At 44.0% G+C, this 23175-nt stretch overlaps 2 protein-coding genes across 6 annotated transcripts; one reads left to right on the top strand and one right to left on the bottom strand.

Annotated features, from left to right (window-relative positions):
• Positions 1-2697: 2697 nt before the first annotated feature.
• LOC147044139 (somatostatin receptor type 2-like) lies at positions 2698-5662 on the top strand. Of its 2 annotated transcripts, XM_085934001.1 has the most exons (3): positions 2705-2824; positions 2900-2962; positions 4204-5662. In XM_085934001.1, the coding sequence occupies exon 3, from the start codon at positions 4229-4231 to the stop codon at positions 5345-5347; it is 1119 nt and encodes a 372-aa protein (XP_085790127.1). In that variant the 5' UTR covers positions 2705-2824; positions 2900-2962; positions 4204-4228; the 3' UTR covers positions 5348-5662. The 2 variants fall into 2 exon arrangements, with proteins under 2 accessions (XP_085790125.1, XP_085790127.1); XM_085933999.1 differs by having other exon boundaries at positions 2698-2962.
• A 1227-nt stretch (positions 5663-6889) lies between these two features.
• Positions 6890-21706, bottom strand: LOC147044138 (ubiquitin carboxyl-terminal hydrolase 22). 4 transcript variants are annotated; one of them, XM_085933995.1, is made up of 14 exons: positions 21142-21706; positions 20549-20581; positions 14925-15057; positions 13833-13946; positions 13270-13371; positions 12688-12854; positions 11677-11836; positions 11389-11497; positions 10154-10312; positions 9491-9617; positions 9021-9112; positions 8421-8483; positions 8186-8353; positions 6890-7861 (listed from the first exon to the last, which is right to left on the bottom strand). In XM_085933995.1, exons 1-14 carry the CDS (start codon positions 21259-21261, stop codon positions 7819-7821), a joined length of 1590 nt encoding a protein of 529 aa, XP_085790121.1. In that variant the 5' UTR covers positions 21262-21706; the 3' UTR covers positions 6890-7818. The 4 variants fall into 4 exon arrangements, with proteins under 4 accessions (XP_085790121.1, XP_085790122.1, XP_085790123.1 ...); XM_085933996.1 differs by having other exon boundaries at positions 8186-8335; positions 21142-21705; XM_085933997.1 differs by lacking the exon at positions 20549-20581.
• Positions 21707-23175: the final 1469 nt, after the last annotated feature.

Raw genomic sequence — 23175 nt, 5'->3', positions numbered from 1 at the left:
CTGAGTGGAGAAAGCTGCGTGTCTCATTTGGTAGCCGAACAAACGGCAGCTTGAGAGGATTGCATTATTTTCCGTTGCCAGCTTATATGGTTACGTCGTATTTCTTTTGTGTGTTGCTTCTAACGACCCCGTCGCAGTCGGGCATCTGCCGCCGTCTGTATTTGCATTTAGAGAGACGCATAAGCCACGGCCCGCTAACCACAAGCGGTCCCGGGAGGTGCGTCTTAACGTCCATGTTAACGTATTTGAATGGAATCGCGGAGAGTCTTTGAACATTTGAAGCGATTCGTGAGTCAAAAAGGATTACTGGACGTCGGACGAATGATAGCGTTGTGGTTCACGTAGCTGATCTGTTATTGACGTTTTCTTTTTTTAATTGCGATGGGCCAGTCACGATGTTAAGAAGTGGATGAAGTCAAGTAAGTCCCCGATGTAGGCCCCAACGTAGATTTTATCATAGGTCGCTTTAAGCTTTGACTCAAGAGATTAATTACGCACGCTCGCTGTCGCCACGGCTACGAGCACAAAAAAAGACTTCCCCGAGTTGTGTTTTGAGAGAAAAATTCCCATCACGACGTCATCGTGAGCGGCCTTCAAGTCTGTCTGCTCTGATTATCCGCAACAAGTCACGGCGGCCATTGCGTCAGATCTGTTGTTACAAAACAACATAAAAAAAAGCAAATGTAGGTGCTTCTTGTTACATTGCCATGGAGACGCTTTTGAAGGAGAGATTGTTACGGGTGGTTCTGTCCCTCCTCGTTTATATTTAACCACCCGTCATGTTAACAAATGTGCCATCGCGTACTTGGCCCCGACAGTAAATAAATACGCTCTCCGTTTGTTCAATATTCAGCATCCATTGAGAACATGTGACCGCTTTATTGACACGGCAGCGGCCGCGGGCGTCCGTGCTGGATGTGGGGGAAAAAGTAACGGTCCAGAGTCTTTCAATTCATAGATAAATCGATCTTACAAAGTGACAAGCAGAATTTTTTTAAGTGAAAACTTTGATTTTGGCACCATCTTTTTGGAAGAAGGAGCTTCATGTCGTCAGGCCGGAGTCTTGTCTAATAGAAAAGTAGTGCTTTGGCGCCAATGGAAACATTGCATAGCGAGTGACTAGATTTACAGTAGAAAAAGCACATTCAAGATAAGACAAGATGTGCTGGGCTGTGTTTTTTCTGGTGGGGAAAATGGAAAAAAAAAAAAGCAAATCAACATTATGTCCACAGGATGATGTCCCGTGGCGCTCTGGTCAGCTCGGCCCAGCGTTATCTCAACAGCCAGATGCATTTTATGTGCACAGAGAGAACACACGTTTGCTTTTTTTTTTTTTATGTATAAATCTATTTTACGTAGAAAAGACTGGAGGCAAAACATGTCAGCCACAGACAAATCTTTTTTTGTTGACTTCAATTTCGGTTAACAAAAATTCAATATGAGAACAACAGGTGATGCAGGAAGTGAGATAACCCTCATCGGAAAAAAAGAAAACCGCACAAATAGTAGAATAAAGCAAAATTGCATTTATAAGGTTGTGGCACAATAAAGAACCTGCGGCCATTTCTAATTAATTAAAAGTGCTGCGTAGTTTCTATTTTTTTCTGGTCTATTCTCGCAGCAGCTTGTACAAACATTATCTGACCGGGATGGCGACAAGCATACTGAGCGCGAATTTTTTTTTTCTCTCTCTCCAGGTTAGAAATAGCATCACGACTCAGCATTCGAGTACTTCACCCAGCCCACGTCCACACTCTTGTGGTCTGGCATATATTATCTGTGTACATTAGGCACAGGATCTTAACATTGCACATGAATATCGATGATTGCAAAAAATCCTCTTCTGACATCCCTTAAAAACTTTCATTAGAAAAAATATCAATTGACATATATTATCTGTTTACATTAGGCGCAGGAGCTTAACATCGATTATTGCAAATAATCCTCTTCTGACATCCCTTAAAAACTTTCAACAGAAAAAATATCAATGTCATGAGCGAAGTTGACAGTCCAACTAAGAGAATTGCAAAGAAGCACCTGACTGCGTTAAAGTGAGCTAGCTTAATGCTAATGGGAAACACCATAGGGGGGCTAACGGATACCATCTATGTGCTTTAAGCAATGGATATTTGAACAAAAATTGCACATATTCTTTGTCCTGATAAAAAAAAAAAAACACCTGTTAATCTGTTACCGTATTTTCCGTACTATAAGGCGCACCTAAAAACCTAACATCTTATCAAAAGCCGACAGTGAGCCTTATAGTCCGGTGCGCCTTATATATGGACCAAATTCCTAAATTTAAACTGGCCCGGACCATTGTGTCATGAAATCAATCATAAGTGGCCCGCTGAAGACTATGAATCATGAATCAAATAGACTTTGGATCATTATTTTGTGATTATAATGTAATTTGTTGCGTCTGAAGTTGAAATAAAAAAGATAAAATAGAGAATGATTTGATTTGGATTAAAAATCTGACATGATGCACCATTAGTGCACCTTATAGTCCGGTGCGCCTTATATAAGGACAACGTTTTAAAATGGGGTTAGGGTTATTCATACATTGAAGGTGCACCTGATAGTCCGGTACGCCTTATAGCCCGGAAAATACGGTACTTGAATGACTGCACTGTTGCCGACTACAAAACACAAAATTATTTGATTACTAATTAATGTGCTTCCTGTCTTTTTTTTGTGAAGATAACACACCAAACGAGGGCACCTCCCGTGCTTTTGCGCACGTGCGCTCGCTCACTCCTTGCTCTCTCTCCCACGCACGCGCACCCATAAACGTCTCTGCACTCTCCAACAGGATTCACATGTGCGTCCGCATTCGAGATGTGCGAATCTTTTGGGGCGGGTTTTGGCCACACAAATGAGATTTTTTTTTCCCCAGGACGTCACATGCACTCAGAAAACGAGGACTACTTCTGTCCATAAGTGATGTTTTTGCACGCAGGTAAGAGTGATGCATCCTTAGATCGAGTTCATTGTCATTATTTTAACTGTAATTTTGTTGACACGTCACATTTTGATAATTGTAATTTTATTATCTGTGAAATTTTCTTCAGTTTCACTATAATTATTCTTATTTTGCAATATTATGTATTATTTAAAGTATGTTATACTGTTGCATAAAATCTAAAAAAAAAAGTTTCCTGTTGTGGTGTCTTCTTTAACAAGCCAAATGATTATTTAAATTATAAATTAAATTATTATATAGATTTTTTTTTTCACTGTCATAACGTTGTGTATTATTGTGTAATCGTGTGTATTTTTTCCTCTTCATTTCTAGACTCTTACGAATCGGCCGGTACTGTTGCTCTGGCTAATCTAATAAAATGTCCTTCTGCAAGAAAATGGCAATCTTGCATAATGAATCCAAACCATTGGAAGACCCCCCCCCCTCTCTCTCCCCCCACTGTGCACTTCAGTGTGATTGCAGTGCCCTTATTGGCAATACAATGATGCCAGACTCCTGCTCCCTCATTCAATTAACTTCGACTCATTTACATCCGTACGCACTCCATAATACCCCCCCCCCCCCCCCCCCATGCCCCCAAGAATAATGTGTCAGTGCAGACTAGAGCTGTGAGGCAGGGATCACTTAGAAAGAGCATGTGCTCCCGATGGTGAGGGTGGGGGTGTAACAAGTGATTTCCCCAGGCAGGGATGAAGCTCATCGTAATTGAGCACACGCTTCATTTCAGGTAGGGAAATGTCAATCAAGTAGCCATCGGGGGGCTCATGCAAGATCTAGCAGAATCCTCTGAGGAACCAACAAAAAGGCTAAATTTCAAGATGTTGCTGCTTCTATTTTGATTTTACATTTTGTAGTTAATACAGAGCAACGTTTCGATTATCTCGTAATGGAGCTACTGCGCCATCAGCCCCTATTTAGCGGCCAATAGCACTATCACGATTGAATTATGTGAACTCTACCTAGCAACAAGTGACTAAATAAAAGTGAGACATTAGCACTTTGGAGTTGAAATATTTATGAATAGCAGCAAATAACTGCGCCAAACAAAAATTGTTTCACCTACTTACCAAACTTTAGTGGAGTGGAATGTCAGCCGTCATTTGTTGAGCAAACTGGCATTCCTTGGACAAAAGTAAAAAAAATATTAGTGAATCAAAAAAAAAAGTCAACTAAATTCTCATATTGACTTACAGATGTATTGTGATGTCACGTTTCAGATAAGATGTTTTAAATCCGAGCATCATGGACTCCTGGATCTTGCCGTCATCCCTCCCGAATACGTCTGGGCAGCTCATGTTCGACAGCTTCCTGCCTGCGAACGAGTCGGACGCGCTGAGCAACGACACAGACGGCGGGAGTTTCGACGGCACCAGCACGGCGGTCATCACCTGCATGTACTTCCTGGTATGCGCCGTGGGCCTGTGCGGTAACACCTTGGTCATCTACGTCATCCTGCGCTACGCCAAGATGAAGACGGTCACCAATATCTACATCCTCAACCTGGCGGTGGCCGACGTGCTCTTCATGCTGGGCCTGCCCTTCATCGCCATCCAGCTAGCGCTGGTCCACTGGCCCTTCGGCCCGGCGCTGTGCCGGGTGGTGATGACGGTGGACTCGCTCAACCAGTTCACCTCCATCTTCTGCCTGACGGTGATGAGCGTGGACCGCTACTTGGCCGTGGTGCACCCCATCCGCTCCACCGAGTGGCGTAAGCCCCGCATGGCCAAGACGGTCAACGTGGCGGTGTGGGGGGTGTCGCTGGTGGTCAACCTGCCCATCGTCATCTACAGCGGCGTCATCACCAAGCACGACAGCTGCTTCTGCACCATCGTGTGGCCCGAGCCGCAAGAAGCCTACTACACCGCCTTCATGTTCTACACCTTCGTCCTGGGCTTCTTTCTGCCGCTGCTGGTCATCTGCATGTGCTACCTGCTCATCATCATCAAGGTGAAGTCGTCGGGCATCCGCGTCAGTTCCTCGTCCAAGCGGCGGCGCTCGGAGAGGAAGGTGACGCGGATGGTGTCCATCGTGGTGGCCGTCTTTGTGCTATGCTGGCTGCCCTTCTACGTCTTCAACGTGACCTCGGTGACGGGCACGCTCAGCACAACGCCGGTGCTGCGCAGTACCTTCGCCTTCGTGGTGGTGCTGGGCTACGCCAACAGCTGCGCCAACCCCATCCTTTACGCCTTCCTTTCGGAGAACTTCAAGAAGAGCTTCCAGAACGTTCTGTGTCTCAAGAAGGTCGGCGGGCTGGACGAGGCCGAGCGCACCGACAGCCGCCAGGACAAGTCCCGCATGATGACCGACCCGACGGAAATCCAAAGTACTCTACTCAACGGGGACCTGCAAACCAGTATCTGATCCACCTCGACGTGTTTGACTCCTCTCGGCTGTTCTCGTTTTTTTTTTTCCATTGACATGTTAACTTTTGTCACTTTTGCCTGATATGTGCATGAGTTTCAACGACTGTAAAATATATTTAACTTTTTTCTTTTGCACCCAGCTGTGTGCAAAACGTGAATTTGAGAAGGGCTACGAGACTTTAACATTCGACTCACGTGTTTGATTAAAAAAAACAAATAAATACTTTGACATGACTAATGGAATTGTAGTATAGTAGTGGAGCTTTGGGACACATTTAATGTTCAATATTTCCATAGCAACAGTGAGCACAAGTGTTAGTCCCGCTGAATAATTCATTGGCGTCATAATACAAGTAGCGACTCTGTAGGGTGACTAACAGAATTTTGGTGTATTTTGTTTCTTGCTGTGATGCTGACACTGCTTTTTGCGACTTTTTTTTTTAATAATGAGGCTATTTGTTGTACTTCAGCATGGGGCAACTTTTCATGAAGTGGACTGACTACTCAGAAAGTTTGGAAAGTTGTGCTTTTGGCTTTTGAACTGTAAAATTGAACTGTAATCAACTTAGTGACTGATACACTTCTTTTTTTATTTGATATATTTTATCACTATTTATTCAAGAAATATATGCTCTTTCAAGTGGTACATGAAAAAATAACTTTCCATTTCCACTTGAATACTGTACATTAGATTTTGAATTGAAATATTTGTTTTTTTAAACTTTTATTTCAGTGCGGTGGTTATTTAATGTATTCTATTTATTATTATAATTATTTTTTTTATATTTAAGCACGAGTGTTTGCGTTTAAAGTGTGCTTAATGTTACAGTGGCTTGTATACTTTTTAACTTCCAAAAACTGTCTTGTTTTGGATGAACACTTAGGCCTACTTGACTACTGTTCAATGTTGGCCATGGTCATTTCTAGGTGACAAAGGTTTTTGCAAACTACTACTGAACGTGAACACGTGGCGGTATCAAGTATTTAAAAAGAAAAAAAAAAAAGCACACGGCCAAAATTTGTTGATTCTATATACGTTTTTGTTTATGTATATACCGATGGAAATTGTATAGTATGTTAAAATTAAATAACATGTAAGACGTTTTGAGTGTCAATAAAGTAAATCACTGACTGCAAGCAGCAAAATGTCACATTATATTGCCGTAATCACAGATTAATATCTTCTCAGTGCAACAATTGGGCGATTTTCTACATTGTAGTACTTAATATGACCAGTGGGTGTCACTATATGCCCACGTGATTCTGTTTCTATTTTCCACTGCGCTCGTTGTAGTATCGCTTTGGGCCTTATCTGAAATGTTCCGATACGGACACGATACATAACAAGAGAGCTGCATTATGCCCTTGCGTCCGCTCTTGATGTGAAGTGCGCTCTTTACATGCTCTGCAGTGCGACACGCGCCGGCGAACGCAACGTTTCCATGGAGAAGTTCTCCTTCCATGAGGATCGGAGCAACATTAACCGCGATAGGATCCGACTAATGGATAGTTAGAGAAGACAGCAGCGTGGTCACATGGCTATGTGGTCCTTTAACAGGAAAAAAAAAAAGTGAGCGTCCTTTTAATCAGCACCATCATCATATTACCAACAATTCCACAAGAATGAAAGTAGCATATACGTCCAAAAACATTTCCAGTAACAGGAACAGCAAAGGACATATGACTCGTGTATTGAAAATTATTTTTGAAAAATAAACCTAAAAGTAGTAAACAAAGAAAAATGTGTCCATGAGTGTGAAGAAATAAAAAAATAAAATAAGTTCCCTGCCAATGAGCAGATTTGAAAAAAATAAAAAATAAATCGAAGATGAGGGAGCACACCGACGGTCCAAAGGGTTTCCACGGTAACGCTGGCCTTAGCAACAGGCGCGGCGGGCAAGTGTCTCTTGGCTCCTCCAAAAAATAAAAGAAAATAAAAAATAGATCCATTCATACAATATCATAGCCATAGAAATGCTCTTGCAAAGTTCGTAATACATTGATTTCTTTTTTTTTTTTTCCTCATTGTTATTATTATTTTTATGCTTTTTTTTTTTTTTTTTGCTTTCCCATGATGCATAATGGTGGGCTTCAGAGTTAAATGCTTGGTCAGATGAGACGAGAGCACCGTGGGAGATAAATTCTTTTTTTGGGGGGTGGGGGGATGTCAGAATACTGTACTAAGATGTGCCCAGAGACGTCGACGCTTCCTCCTCTTCATTCAGTTTTGTCAAGTAGATGCCAAGAAGTAGCTCAGTGCTTGTTTTTGTTGTTGTTGTTGAAATATGCTCTCTTTTGTTTTCTTTTGATTTTGTCCTCCACATTCAGAGGAGCAGTTTTTTTTTTGTTTTTTTTTAAGTCAGTCAGGTAGGCTTGTAATGTGTGTGTGTGTGCGTGCATGTGTGTGAGTGTGTTGCCAACTGTCCGCCATTGGTTCTTCAAGGTCAGTGGTGACGGAGGTCACGAGAACTATTCATACTCCAGGAACTGTTTATGGTAGAATAGGAGATACCTAGAAGAGGGCGGGGTTCGGAGTTCAAGAAAGAAAATAAAAGAAATTTTGATATCTACACAAATAATGTACTGCAGAACAATTTTTGCATGAGTGCTTTTGCTTGTTTTCATCCTTCATTTTGTCATCCTTCCTTTTTAGCACCACACCTGAAATCTCCTTCCTTTTTTTTATTTGGAACTTTTTTTTTGCTTTGCTTTTTACTTGACTATTGTTGGGTGACGGTTCCAAAATATATTTTGGTGGAGAGATTTTATAAGCGATTTTACAGTTGATGCTATTTTAGAGTGTGTGTTTGTGTTTTACGTGCTGCTGCCTTCTCACCCTTCGCTGTCGAGTACATCTTTAATGCTGGCCTTGGTGATGATGGCGTCGTCACATTTGAACCACTGGTCCTTATGCTGGCGGATGAAGCTGGTGTAGTGGCCGCTCTCTAACGTACCCTGGTGGTTGACCACCGCAAATAGGGAATACCTGGACGCACGACGGCGGCTTTTTTTTATGAGTATGCGGCCACGTGTCTTCGAGCGCCTCAAAAGGACCAGATGATTATACTTACTTGTTATCGTTGTTTAACACCTCCACCGTCGGTTGATACTGTCCATTCATTCTGCTCTCTTTGCTATGGGAGAGAGAAGACATGGAGATGACAAAAATTCAAATGAAAAAAAAAACCATAAGCAGTGTTGCACAACATCCACGGAGTGGCGCCATTGTCCAATTTGTGGCAGCTATTTATTTAGGGTGTTGGTTTTTTTTTGGGAGGTGTCACGTGTCTGAAAAGAAATGAATGGACTGTTCCATGCAGGGTGGGGCTGCACATTGCTGAAACTCACACACCAAACCATGATTTTGGATACACATTGAAGAATATTTGTATTATGTCCAAGTAAAACCGAAACAGAGGTTACCAAAATAATCCTTATTTCCTCCAAATGAATCGTGGTTTTGAACTGCAAATACTGATGATCATTTGCTAAATAAAAAAAATAAAAAAGGAATATATTTTCTAAGAAATGTGTTCTTCCCACTTTGCACTCATTGTATGAATATTATTGTTGGACAATTGGTCATTATTAATTCATGTATCTCCAGTGAGCTAGCATGCTAACAGTTCCAAATATAACTGAGCTAGTTGGCATTTTGTGTGTCCTCCCACCTGGATGCCATAAAGGGCGTCATGTCCAGTTCCAGAGGAAAGGAAACGTACGTTGTGATCTTCCGCCGCAGTTTGGCAGAGTGCTCAAACCGCTGGGGACGGCCAGAGAGGAGAGAGAGGGGGGGGGGGGGGAGGGGAAATGGCAAGTGAGTTTTGTTAATGGGGCCACAAAAAAATAGATAATACAGCACAGCTTGTTTTGAAGCTAAGCTGTTACTTGAGTGCAAATTGCGAACAGAAACCATCTTTTAGTCGGCCCATTTTTCTGGATTGCATAAATATATGATGAGCGTCCGAGTCTATGATAAATAAAACATGGTGAGGGAACGCTGCGCCAGCGGTTAACGTCAAAAACTATTCCGGGATGATACAAACGGATCCAATTTTGGAACGAAGGAAAAAAAAAAAATACAAATAAAAAAGGCAGTCGCCGTTTTGGCCAAGGACGCAACGTGACCGTCCGGACTCACTTTGAGATGGAAACACGCTACAATGGGCAGCTTCTTCATCGTCAGCTGTTTGGTGGACTCCTGGTAACTATGGCAACCGCCGCACTTGATTTTGGCACCGCTTCCTAGATGCTCTGGCCGCGTAAACCTGCGGAAAAGTCACGGCTTAGAAATGCTGTCACATCACATACACCCCCCACCTCCTTCATCGAATCATTCTACATTGCATCGCATGTCAGTACACCCGAAAGCCACTCGGTCTCGCCGGTGTTGCCAACGCCTCTATCACCACGGCAACAGGCCCTGTAGCTTTAATAGACTTTGCTGCAGCGACTAAGGGGGTGTGTGAAGCGCCGCAGCAGAGGGGAGGGAGGGGGAAAAAAAAAAGTCAGAGGGAAAGGAGAAGATCACGGTTGACGAGGGTACGACCGGGAGAGAAAAGGAATTAGGCAAGCAAATAAGATAAGGAGATGAGGAGAGAAGGGGAAAAATGGATGGGGTGGTGACATCCGCTCTGGATATAATAGCATTGGCTTAAAATAGGGTGCTTAAAACAGAGGATGAACAATTTCATCCAATTTCATCCGTTTTTGCATTCAATGACCATTGTGCTGCTCAAGCTGTTGTGCCAGCTTTGGCCACTAGGGGGAACATAGAGGAAGACACATTTGGAGTTTTGTGTACCTGCGTAGGCAGTCTGTGAGCGTCGTAGAGCCCGCCAGGTGGCTTTCTCCGTTGACGGTGCTGCCGTCACCTCCGGGACTGAGGGGCCAGAATGGCGTGGACGAGCCGGGCAGGTCCAAACTGATGTCCCAGAAGGGGTCTATCGTCGTGGACACCCCGCTGCGGCAGAAGAGATAAAAAAAAAGGGGGGGAGGCACATTATCATTCGAGAAGCAACGTGTGTTTTGTGCGTGTGGAGCTTTGTCTCCCGATACGAATCGTGATGAGAGGATGATGACATATGCGGTAATAACGTGAGCTTCAACGACGCATATTTTTGTTTGAGTGGGCAGGCCGTAAATAAAATGACGTTTTGTTTTGTTTTTTTCCTCCTCGTTTCGTTTTGAAAAGTCAATGTTAAACCTGTTTGACATTTACACTCACAAAACCTTGAGTGATTGTGACAAAGTGTGGGTTGGTGGAAGTCAGCTCGTGTGTGTGTGTTGGGCTGTTCTGTCATTTTACAGATCATTCACTGCCAGCCATTTTCAGACCTCCCTTACTTGAATTAACATGACATTGGGAGTGAATGAGTTTGAGATGTTCAAAAATTAGTCGGCTATGTATGCAACCCCCATCAGTAAATGCAAAAGGAATTGCAGCTCATGATAGCCGTTGAATGAACCGATGAGTCATGGCACTGTAATACACGGAGGTACCAGGAGGTGGCCAATGATATAACTGGTCAACACATTTTGAATTTTTTTTTAAATCAGAGATGCAACTACATTAAGCCATCTCGAAATAAAAATTTCAGTTGACCAGCGTGAAGTGTCATGACAGGGCGGCGATTTAGTGCCAATCCCGAAGAGAAAAAAAAAATCTTGTTCACTAATTTAACAAATAAGGATTTGTTACGGCCCTTGAAGCGCTAATGCTGCGCTAGCTACACACGAGCAGTTCCCATTCAGCAGGGTGCGGCTTTGCTGCCTTGTTGCGGCGCTTTTGCAGTTCGGTGCAGTGTGCTGGTGTTAATGTGACAGAACAGCTCGAGAGGGGGGGGAGGCTACCAAGCTTGAGTAGCACCGCTGTCTAGACAAGACCCCCCATCTCCAGCCCACCCTCCTCCTTATCGTCCTCCCAGCCACCACTACTGCCGACTCTATAGGTCTGGCCCCCATGCGAGGCGAGAAGAGGTGACATGGAAATTAATGACTTTTACTACGGCAGCGCACTCTTATCTGCTTTGCACTTACTGGCAAACCTGACAGGTAACGTCCGACTGGAGCCCCCCGGTGAAAATTTGGTCGATGATGCAGTTACAGTGGTTCGGATTGCTGGCCTTCTTTCCGTTGTCGTTCTCTCCTGCGAGCACGGATTCCAGATAATGGATAAAAAAATAATAATAATAATAATGCAAGTATGTATACGGATGTCCTGTTATGAATCTGAAGTAGCAATTTTTTTTTCTTTCCCTTTTGATTGACAAATGTGCGTCAATGAATTGCGACAAATTGGTTATTTTGCGGCGAGGCCGAGCTTACTGAGGCTGTCCCCTTTGCAGTGCCGATGGAGAACATCTAGCGCGGCAATGAGGAACTCGTGGGCATCCTGCTGCTCGTAGCCGGCGAGGTGGCGCGCGTGCGTCCAGACCAGGTGCAGCAGTCGGAAGGGAATGTGAGGTGAACGGTGGCCCGAGTAGAACTGCGAGGAAGAAGTCAACATATGTATGTTAGTTGAATGAATGATATGTTGTATGTTTTCACTATCCTCGCGAGGGTCATCGTGTGTAAGCTGTGAAGTTCTACTCGACTCCTGGCACAGTTTTGACTTTGGGGGTTTCTCTGTACTGAATTTATTAAAAATTGTGAATGAGTGTGTGTTTTTTGATGTCACAGAGACACAGTTCAATACTCCATCAGTGTCTGCTGCCCGCCCCGGGCGATGACGAGGGAGGTGAACGATTACGGCTCAGCCGAGTGAGACGAGGCAGAGGAGTGCTTGTGCGTGCGTGTCATTGCGAGCTGAGGAGGAGCGAGCGATGACTCAAATCATTCGAGCGCCACTTGCCATCTGTGAGGCTGTATATACAGTGCAGTGAGAGGGTGCGAGGGGAGGGGGAAAAAAAAAAAAAAAAAGTGTGGGAGCGGCATAAGTAGCGATTACGCAACTGTCAATGTACAGTATATGACTTAAAACGCAAAACTTGGGCGTAAATGAAGAGGAATTGGCAAGATAACAAAGTTAAAAAAAGACATAAATTCTAGTTGAAATTGGAAGTCAGACTTTGACAACAAAGTAAAAAATGTAATTTAAAAAAAATTTTTTATATTACTTTATTATTGCTGCATGTACAGGACAATACTGTAGACTGTTGTCTTTATTATTAAAGAACACTTTTTATTTTTTGTATTTTTTGTTCGTTGCATTAGGGGGCACTTTAATGGATTAATGATATTTGCATTAATTCCAATAGGGAAAGATGATTTGAGTTCAGAACGACTTTAACTGCCAAGTCCTCATTGACAATATTTAATGTTCGGGTTTCATCCTACCTCCTGAAAGAGCTGCGACATCTCGCACACCAGACAGGAGTTGGATTGCATCTCGCATTTGTGCCTGTCGGAGAGGAAGAAGTCGCGCAGCAGCGGCGTGTGCGTGAGGGCCTGCACGATGCAGTTCATGAAACACGTGTTGCCCAGATTTATTAACCCTCGTAAACCTGTGGGGACACATTGGGGTGGGGTGGACACAAAACAAGCAACGCACACCATTTAGATGCCATCAATTGAGCACCAAATCCATCACGTGCCATTTACGATCTCGACGTCTGAGCTATGAGGAAAGACGGGGTGTTTTTTTTTTTTTTCGGAGGCCGTACAGTACTGCTCGGGGCAGATTTGCCAGCTGAACTGTGAGAATCCTGGAGGAGAAGCCAAAAGCTGTGAACGGATTCCTTTAGGCAGCCCCAGTCTTCCGGGCCGACGGAACAGGTGAGACACAGCCGGCTTTTGGGTCGAATCCAACGGAGGCAGCATTGGGGGTTATTTTTGGGAAAACTGCACTCAGTGTGCTTTTAAATGCTTTTGGGCCTGAGCTCAGGGTAGACCAGTGAAGGACATTCAAACTTGGCCCACCTATGGTACAGTTCGTAGTGATTTTCCTCCGCTTTGGATTGTGTCGTAATAACTCCAGCTCCCGCTTGCTGGGCTCCCACGTTGTGTATTTCTCGCCGATGCCTGTCAAAGGAGAAAAGAGTCGGATGGAAGACAGTGTTGTAATGCACTGACAAAAAGAAAAATGATGGTTTTCATGACAAAAACAGTTGCAACACAAACATCATTTTTGAACAAAAAAATAGATAAATTGGCATTAACATGCTTACCACAATTTGGGAAAAAACAAACTATTACAAAAGTATAAACTCAAAACAGCTTTTGTTGTAATTTACTGAATTTTATTTTGTCACCAAAAACAATCTTTTGTATCCTAATACCCTTTTTTTATAATCAAAATAAACATCTACTTAAAAAAAATTCCATTTTAAAATAAAAAATTGCAATTTTTTATTTATGCAGGATTTTTTATGTCCGCTTGTGCCCTATTTTATTTAAATAATATGATGCATTTTATTTTCAGGGCCAATTTTTGCAGTCTGACTTTTTTTTTTTTGAAACAGGCCAGAACTCATGGGCTTTACCTTGCAATTTCCAGGCTTTCCTCTGTTCCTCTTTGGCAATCTGCTCCATATCTTTGTCGTATATGTAGTCTTGACACACAAAACAATAGATTCCGCCGTATAATAAGTCTATAGCTGGAAGCAGGAGGGAGAGCGAGAGAAAGAGACAGAGTGAGATTGCGCCATAATTACAGCACAGTAACAGACAACGTGCTTCGCTTGGCAGTTCGACCTCGAGACGTCCGCCGTCTCCTGGCCTAAATTTCCCACACGGCCGAATCTTTTCCATCTCGATAATCGTCGCCGACAGGATGGAATACGACCCGTGTCTCCCGTCGCTACCCGTGTTTGTCGCCAGGGCCAGTCAGCCGCCTCCATTCTCAAACTGGGCGGCAAACAATACCGCTAGCTCTGTTGCCGTGACAACCTATTTTTAGTCGACGGAGAGATCTTTACATTTTTGACGCAGCCCACGCTGGGAAATGGAACCAATGTGTGATGTTGCGGTGGAGGTTGTGCATGTCCTGCATGGTGATGATGTGTACTTTTTGGTTATGAAAATCTCTGGAATTGGACTAAGACACTGACGCAATCGCATTTTGAATATTTAACGAAGCCCCGTCGTCAAAGTGAATAAGAGATTCGTAATGTTAAGTGACAGTGCCGTTTAAAGCGTAAAACGCTACACTTGACTGGCTAAAGGAGTGAGCTCCAATTTAAATGGTTGACACATAGCGGGTGGAGAGTGGCTCACGTTCCCATGACATGAAAGAAGAATGTGATTCAAGTGTGGGGAACCTGCCGATTAGATTGTTCATGTTGAACCTTTTGAAGTATTTATGACTTTTCATGTGTGTGGCTTTAAAAGGGGCAAGTGACACAGGTGTCAGCCAATGAGTGTTCAGTTGGCTGACGTGAGCCTGGGTTAGCAGTTGGCTGTCAACTGGCTAACCGTTAGCCAGTTAGCAGCTAGCTGTTAACTGCATAATCGTTTAATCGTTTTTAATCCCACTCCTCTTACCTTTTGAACTTCTATTTCTTGTATTTAAGATGAATAATGATGAGGAAATAAGCATATCGTCATAGATGGATGTTTGTGAGTCGAGTTCTTACCTAGATTGTGCCTCTTGTTTTTGGCGTGCTCGTGGATATGTTTCTTGGTGAAGCAACCGAAAAAAACGCAGTACAGACAAGAATGAAGTCTATTCAGGTGGGCGCCACACATGTGACAGATACACGACTTGGCCTGGGGAAAAAGAGACAGAGGAAGGGAGCGGGAGAAAGAGAGAAGGGTTTGTTCGGTTAGGTGAAAACTGAGAGGACCAACAAAAAAAACAGCTATGATAATGTAAGCAAGCCTGCCATGTGAATTTTTGAAGCTGCGTTCTTCAAGACGCCGCTTGGCCGGGGACAGGGAAAAATTACGCCGATGCAACATATTTGCGCCCTCAACTCTGTAACGCAAGCGAGGCGTGATGGGATTTAATGCTTGGCAGGCATCGGTTGAGTCGGATCTGGAACGGCTGCAGTACGCGGGATCGAAGACAGGACCAAACACGAAACGTGAGCTCGGGACCACAGAGCACAATTTGTCTTCTGTGCGGTGAAATGAAACCTAATAGCCAACGGGAGCCTTCGAGCAAGGAGCGTGAAGACAGACAACAGAAATGCGTCGTCGTAAAATGACCACAATGTATTCTAGCAGGCGGCCTTCAACTGTTTACGATACTTTAGCGATAAGGAGCAAAATGTTGTTGAGCAAAACAACACGCCAGCAATAATTGTATTCAATTTCAGTCAAAATCAGTCAAAAATGAAGGAATAAATAGAAAAATATTGCTGAGATAGCAATAGTCCTCATATTGGGGGGGTTTTTCTGAAAAAAGTTATTTGTACATTTGCAAAACAAGTCAAAAATTGAAATAATGTTGAATTACATGCTTGAGAATAATGTAAGAATTTTATCCAAATTTTTCAAATATTTTAAATTGAACTCCCCACCCTCCACACACGTTAACTATTCTCAGAAAATTACGATAATTTTCTCGTCATAGTCACTGACATTCAATCCATGATAGATTTTGTTTCTTAAATGTATCAAACTTGGAAGATAGCGATAAAAATATGGAGATCTCAAGCAGACTAAACTGGATTAAACTATATTAAAAAAAAATGGTGCTCTGTGCTGACGTCAAGGCTTTAACTGCACAACGATGCTTGTAAATCAGATGCCATAAATATGTTCCAGCAGATGCGAAGCACACAAAAGGCCGCTATACTAAATCTGGGGCATCTACTTGATGGCACTGTAAGCGCTCCAGGTGAATTCCCGCTCGAGGAAGACAAGTCGGAATAATAACGACAGCAATGGAGGAAGAAGTGGGTATGCCTTGATCTGAGTGTGGCAGCAGACTTTTACAAGGTCTCAGTTTCTGGTGTGCCGTGTGAAAGAAACGAGATCATAACACAGACGCACACTCCCACGCAGCACAGAAAAAGCTAATGAACACCAACTCGACAACCCCGCGCTGTATTGTCTGCGTTTTCGCTATGGGTTGACAGCGGAATACAACACAGTTAATGATTGGCTTTCGTCAAAGAAGTTGCTTTCACTTCTTTCAGAAAGTCAAAGAAACTGAGCAAAAACATCAACGTCTTTGAAAGATTGGCTTAACGCGCACCGTCATTGCCTAGAATTGCATAGAGCAAACCCGACATGTTTGAAGCAAAAGAGAATCTTGAGTTTGAAAGGCTCATCTGTGCTAGTGGGCGGATTGGAAATTCTGCACAAGTGGGTGGGTGCGGAAAAGCACAGTCCCTTGCATATCTTTAGCGCAAACGGACCGTCGAACGGCATCAGGTGACCGTCTCGAATGCCGCAACTGACAGCGGTACGGATCTCTCCAATGCAATTTCTCTGGTGGACAGAGATCTTGCGTTTGAGAGATTGCAGCTGGCGTGAACTGGCGAATAGTTGTAAGTCTATGTGCAACATTGAATAACTTTTATTGAGGAGAGTTAATATGAATCGGAAACACAAAACTTTGTTGAGCCTGAAAAATCCAACGGGGAATGACCAAACAAACAATTTTGTGAATACAGAACACAATAGTGATGACACGGCAGTGCTAGGGGTCGCAGATCACTTTTTTTTATTTTTTAAATGAAACGGTACTGTTAGCCAACCGGCTGCAACTGGTTTGGGAATAAAGAGGCATGAAAGGTCTTTTGATGTAAGAAAAAGAGCTGCAGTGGTGTGATTGTGGCTCTTCGTGTCCACCAAGTAGTCCAGTTCTATTTGGTCAAGTCTCGTGTTTCCACTGGGGAAATGTTTAGGCCAGGCGGCGCTTCACCCACGTTAAGAGCGTGACATGCTCTCTTCCGAAGCACTTTGGATGCTCAATGGCAATGGCGGGCAATCATTTCACGCTGCCGCTCGGCTCGATTTACTCTCCCGCCTCACAAGCGATGCGACTCCTCAATATCATCAGTCGCGAGTCGCCCTGGGCTTTTAATGTTCTATTAGAGAAGCTATTGATCAGCCGGTGGCTCAAATGACTGGAACAACTGTCAGACAGGGAGCAAGAGGGTCATGTTTGCAACCCCCTGGACCGCATCTTCCATCTGGAGCCGCTCGTTGGCGGGTGTCCAAAGCAACGGCTACGGGAAAAAAAAAAGAAAAAAAATCCGCTCTTTGATTGAAGAGCAGATGTAGGATGGGAATTACCTGGATGAATAGTTGGGTCCAGAGATCAAGCAAGCTACATAAAGCACATCTAAAACTCAAGATCAGTTTCCCCCAAATGCGTTTAGACCGCAACGAGAGTCGGCTGGAAGAGCTAGGATGACAACGACTATAAAGAGGTGGACAAAGGTCTGGCTCAACAGCACACGCTTCTTCTGCCGCAAAGAACAGACCGGGGAGGGGAGGATAAAGTCAATAGAGCACAGACCGCCGCTATATGAGAGCAGTGACTCACGGAATACGAACTTATCTGGCACATGAGTCTCGGCGTACAACGAAACTAATGACGGAGATGCATGCAAAATCTGTGTATTATATAAAAATCTTTGACCCAACTTATTACAACAACAAAGAAAAAATAAAACTGGTCCAACCACCTTGTAAAAAAAAAAAAAAAACTCATTGTACAAGAACACCAGCCCATTTTAATGCATTTCAGTTTGACTAATGTAGCAGAAAAACAACAACCCACACCCTAAAGAAATCCACCAGCGGGTATACAAGAAAGTCAGAAGCGGCAGGCAGTTGAATGTGACCTTAACAAAAGGTTGCACCATTCATTAGCATGACAGCAAGCAGATAACGAGCCTCGGTCTCCGCAAGAAATGTCAGAAGTAAACTCGCAACGCCTCCGCCAGGGGCGACTTCGAGGCATTGGAGGTTATTTGGGCTTTACTAAGCGTCAAACTTCATCATCCTAAGAACCTGATCCTAACATTCTTCAGTCTCTTCAATTCCAGTCCCAATTATATTGCGCAATCACCGCCCTCTTGGCACGAGGTCAGTTTGAGAGGAGACGCAATCCCTCCCATTTCTACCAAATTTGGTGTTTTTCACAAGGACAAAGACCCATTTACAGAGCAAAGACAGCACCTGGGGTCCCAGGTTTGAACAAAAGACTATAATTGAGTGTCCGTGCGAGAGGAGATTGATCGTCTCTTGGGTTTTTGGTCTTGGCCGGACCCTGGAGAGTGATTGACAGATCATTAGCCAGATGGCGCTACAAAAGAATAGCGCGGCGGCCGACTCGGGCCGCAAACAGCGCGCTCGCTCAGAGAGCGGCCTCTGCCGTGTCTGCCGGCCCGTCAAATGAGGAGTAGCAGCTGGAGGAGAGGCGAGGAAGAAATGTGGACCGGTGGGAGGGAGAGGTGAAGGAGAGAATCAATCAAAGGGTTGGTCTCTGAGAGCAGTTGCGGCGTGGGCCTTTTGAAAATCTTCATTCGTTCGAGGGTTCTTGAATATGATTGACAGCAGGCGCAACCAAAATGAAATATTTCTGGAGAACGATTGACATGTGATCAAACCCACAACACGAAGATGAGGGGAAACTGAGGAGCGTGAGGCTCGACTTATCGGGCTCACGCCAAATCGTTAAAGGATGAGCGGCGCTGTGAGTAAGATTTTTCGTTTCAATTCAGGTTTGACTGGATAATCAAGCGGTGAAAGAGGAAGCGTAGCGGAGAACAATCAACGCTGTGATGGGAACCTGACACCGCCAACGTACAGAAGGATGATGGGCATTATTAAAATTGGGTCAATTCCCCCGCAAGATTGTCAAAATAAGCAGACAGCCGAGGTTCTTTTTTGGATCTTGTGATCATCAATTCATCAAAAACTGGGAAAATGGAGCATAGCTTCACATCCTTTCATCTAATTGACAGTAAATTCTCCACAGGAGGCCACGCCCATGTCATGTTCTCCGTGGATGGCTTTTCAAAACCACAGCACATTTCTTCCCGATGGATTATTTTTTTTTCCTTCGTATTCCTGTCGTATACGGGAGCACACGCGCAATAAATAATCAAGACCTTGTGAATATTCATGCAAACGCTCTACCGGCATCCCCATTCACAATATACGTTTAAATTATTCATACGAACGACGTAATGAAGATCGGCGAGGGAAGAACTCGGCAGGTTGGAAAATAAAAAGAGCGGATTTGCAGACTATCAACCGCAAACACCAAAAGAGCAGAACAAGCCAGAGTTGAGTTCTGCTATTTTTCTCGGTAGGTCGTCCGCATCACCGGCACGGAACAGCGCGGCCCCGAGACGATGGATGAGGGTGTGTGGAAAAAGCCACAGTGGGCTGAGGTCCAATCTGGCATTCGTTCCGCTATTCGTTATCAGCCCACGGGAGTTGAGGATTGTTCGAGCAGAACGGGTGACACCTTCGCTGCCCATTTTTCAACGCAGCCTGGGAAATGATTTGAGCTTGTGGTGGAGGGCTTTGTCAGTGGGGGCAGACAATGGAAAAGGGGTGGAAAAAAAAAAAAACACAAACGTCAAGAGAAAAAGATGGAGGTCGACTGCGTTGAGCTCACCAGACATTTCATTAGGTACACCTGCGCAATCTAAAAAAACATTTCAGAATGCCTGTCGAAGCCGATGTTGCTGGCAGGGAGGCTGATGCGTTATTGATCTTGTAGAATATGCAGCTGACCTGTGAATTTTCAGCGTTCTAACATAAAAACATGAAAATCCGAGTGCAGATTTGGTCGGCTGTTAACTGAGCGGAAACCTGAGCGTAGAAAGAAAACACACGGGAGCACGGCGGAGCATGCAAACCCCAGACAGGAAGGCCGGCGGGGAAATTTAAACCCAGAACATTGGAACTGCGAGACAGGCGTGATCGCCACTAGTGTACCGTGCTACCCGCTGCAATACAAACTACACGTACGCTACTAAATGTGTCAGATGAGTAATTGAGCATTTTATTACCTTGGCAAAGGCAGAAATTTGAATTCAGCTCTAGTAGAGCTAACAAGCTACGCAGCAAAGTTTTATGAAGATTTGCTACATGTCATGTGCTGGCTTCATGACGATTACAGTATATGGAAATGAGCCACAGGCCACAAAGGTTCGGAATAAGAAAAAAAACAGGCCAACTCCGAATTATTTAGACTACCAAAAACGAGGGGGAGAGGAGAGTCAGAGGAAAAAGATGAGTTGGAGCGGGAAGAGGAGGAGGAGGCGGAGAATCATCAACTCACCATCTCTGTCCATCCCGCATCCCCCTGAAGCACCTATTTTATCACAACAAAATACAAATGCATGAAACTTACTAGGCTGCACAGCACAACTTGAGGCAGATGAACCAACACGACACACTGGCAACGAGTAAACCATCTTGGCTAAATGGAGGGAAAGTGAGTGACCAGCTGGGGGCACATGTTGTGGACTTTGCAGCATTGTCTCATTTGCATGCGGGAGCTACACAATGGGATCTATTTGATATGGTAATGCCCCCCCCCCCCCCCCCCAACTCCCTCTTGTTATTGGTGAGTTTTCAGCCTTGCGGCTAACTGACCGCAACAACAATAGGGGCATGAATGAAAAGTGTTGCGCTAAGCCACCAAGGAACAACACCGTTGCCGACCGGTTTGCTGGCTAACCTGATCACTACTCGCGGCGTTGTTGTTTCAACACATCCACTGATTTGTGTGGCGGTGTATCATTTTGCACTCATACACCGTGTCCTCCCCCCCGCCCCCTCCTCTTTGTGTCACGTTAACTTCACAGTGAATTGCAGACACGGGCAGTGCAGGCAAACGTCATTTCAGTTGTTGTTGTTGTTGTTGTTTACCTTACGTCTCCTGGTTTCAGCAGTGCTACTCCAAACAAAGCATTGGTATATGACACGGAGGTTTTGCTTCCAGTTGTCCACCTTATAACCGTTCACATGGGAGCACCCGGCAGGACTCATGACAGACAAAACATTCGGGTTGGGGTTCGCCGGGTGACAGCGTCAAAAAGTCTCCGGGATGGTTGGCTTTGGCTAGCCAGCTAGCTTTAGCGCCCCCCACCCCCCTCCTCTCCTCTCCTCTCCTCCAACTATCTGTCCAGAAATGGTTTCCGCTTGGAGACGGGACAAGCGATGGAGTATCCAAAAACGCTCTCCTCTGGCATCTGACAAGCGCCGTCTCGCACGTTAGCACCCTGGAAACATTGTTGCGGAATCCCCCCGGAGTCGAGTGGTCGTTTCCCGCTGCTGTGTTAACAACTTCCTTATTTCTCCATGAGCGTTTTGAGCCAGCGCCACTTGCACTCGAACGATTAGTTAGCTTTCTTTCTCCACTTTAGCCTGGCTGCTAACGCTTCAACTCCTGCTTCACAATGCCCCGGCCAGCGTGTGCCGTGATTGGTCAGGACAAAGGTTGACGTCACTACGCCGAGCCCGACGAATGTTTTGGAAACGCTCGTTTCGTTTCCGCGTCGCGTCGGACGAGCGGCGTTTGAAGTCGGGCCGGTGAATTAGAACAAAAAAATCACACAGAAAAATAAAAATTATTTCTAACGCATTAATGCCACTCCTTAAATACAACCAACAAGGATATTCACACTATTTACTTTAATGAATAATTATTATTTTCAACGTATATATTTAATACGTGTTATAATATGTTCTAGATGTATGTGTCATGTTATGTTATCCAAATAGATGTGTAAAAACAAGAAAATTGTACGTTTGTGAAATAAACAATATTCTATCATGAACTTACACGGAGCCTCGTTTAAAACCCAATTCAAGCCTGCCATCTAGTGGACAAGCGCAACAGCTAGATTTGGCGGGTTGAAATGAGGCGTGCAAATATCAATTACTAAGCTATGATGTAGTGATTGCATAAATTGAGACAAATTGGACCATTAGGCGCGGAGGCGATGTAGCCTCACCGTTAACTTGAATGACCCGTGTTTAATGAACAAACTAGTTACATTGGCGACTACGGCTATAAGTTTAAGTGGGACTCAATGTTAGGCTCTCCTTTCTCATTGCGAGGTGCCATTACAGTATACAATAAATACCCACAAAAAAAACATCCAAATACAGAGTGGTTTTGTAGACAAAAACAAGCAGTAATGTGTTGGCAATTAATCTAAAATCAACTAAAAAGAACCGTTAATCACGTGTTCCAATACCTTTACCCACTTCAACACATCAAGATGTAAAAAGCATGAATGAGAAGGTAGATTTCTCAACTTTTTTTCTCATCTTCATCTTTTGATCCGAAAGCCAAATATCTTCAACATACATAAAAAACAAATGGACCTTGCCGTTCCAATACTGAGACAGAATGACGCGTATGAATTGTATTCTCACCCCGCAAATGGCGCTCTACCATAAGACTATCCATCATTATGTTTGCTTAATAAAAGTCATCAGTCAAGATAAACATGGGACATATGGCGTCATAGATACAGAGACGAATCTCGTCAGCTTCCACTTGGAGGCAGCACAGTTCTAAGAATCCACAGTGCAGTGTAGCTGCAAATGACTTCCAACCGCTCACTACTAAATGACAGATATGACGGTCCATAAATATATTCTTTATCAAAACTCACACCACTCAAGTTCCATTTTTCCTATGATAATATTATACACAATATATTTTCAAGTCACTGATTTCCTGTTGTCGTTTATGCAATTACAACATTGTGATAATTGTTGTGTTTATCAGGTTCGAAGAGGAAAAACTCCAAAAGAGATGATATGATTTGCCACCAATTAGTCCCGAAACTATCAGAGGACAGAATAAAGATGATCAGTGATTTATAGTTTACTACCCTCTTATGGTCATCATGACGTTAACGAATGCACGGCGGCCCAACCGGATATTCC

The sequence above is a fragment of the Syngnathus leptorhynchus genome, chromosome 16 (assembly GCF_054491065.1).
Source record: "Syngnathus leptorhynchus isolate UIUO chromosome 16, UIUO_Slep, whole genome shotgun sequence".
NCBI classification, from domain to species: Eukaryota; Metazoa; Chordata; class Actinopteri; order Syngnathiformes; family Syngnathidae; genus Syngnathus; species Syngnathus leptorhynchus.
The sequence above is the reverse complement of the archived record's forward strand: the minus strand, read 5'-3'. Positions and strand labels throughout refer to the sequence as shown.

What these genes read in the sequence shown, in the direction of transcription:
- LOC147044138 (XM_085933995.1), bottom strand. Translation starts at nt 21,261, where the DNA reads ATGAGTCCTGCCGGGTGCTCCCATGTGAACGGTTATAAGGTGGACAAC. An exon ending in CACTACGAACTGTACCATAG is followed by an intron (nt 12,855 to 13,269) that starts GTGGGCCAAGTT and finishes GTGTCCCCACAG; the next exon opens with GTTTACGAGGGTTAATAAAT. An exon ending in ACGCCCTTTATGGCATCCAG is followed by an intron (nt 8,484 to 9,020) that starts GTGGGAGGACAC and finishes TCTCTCCCATAG; the next exon opens with CAAAGAGAGCAGAATGAATG.
- LOC147044139 (XM_085933999.1), top strand. Translation starts at nt 4,229, where the DNA reads ATGGACTCCTGGATCTTGCCGTCATCCCTCCCGAATACGTCTGGGCAG.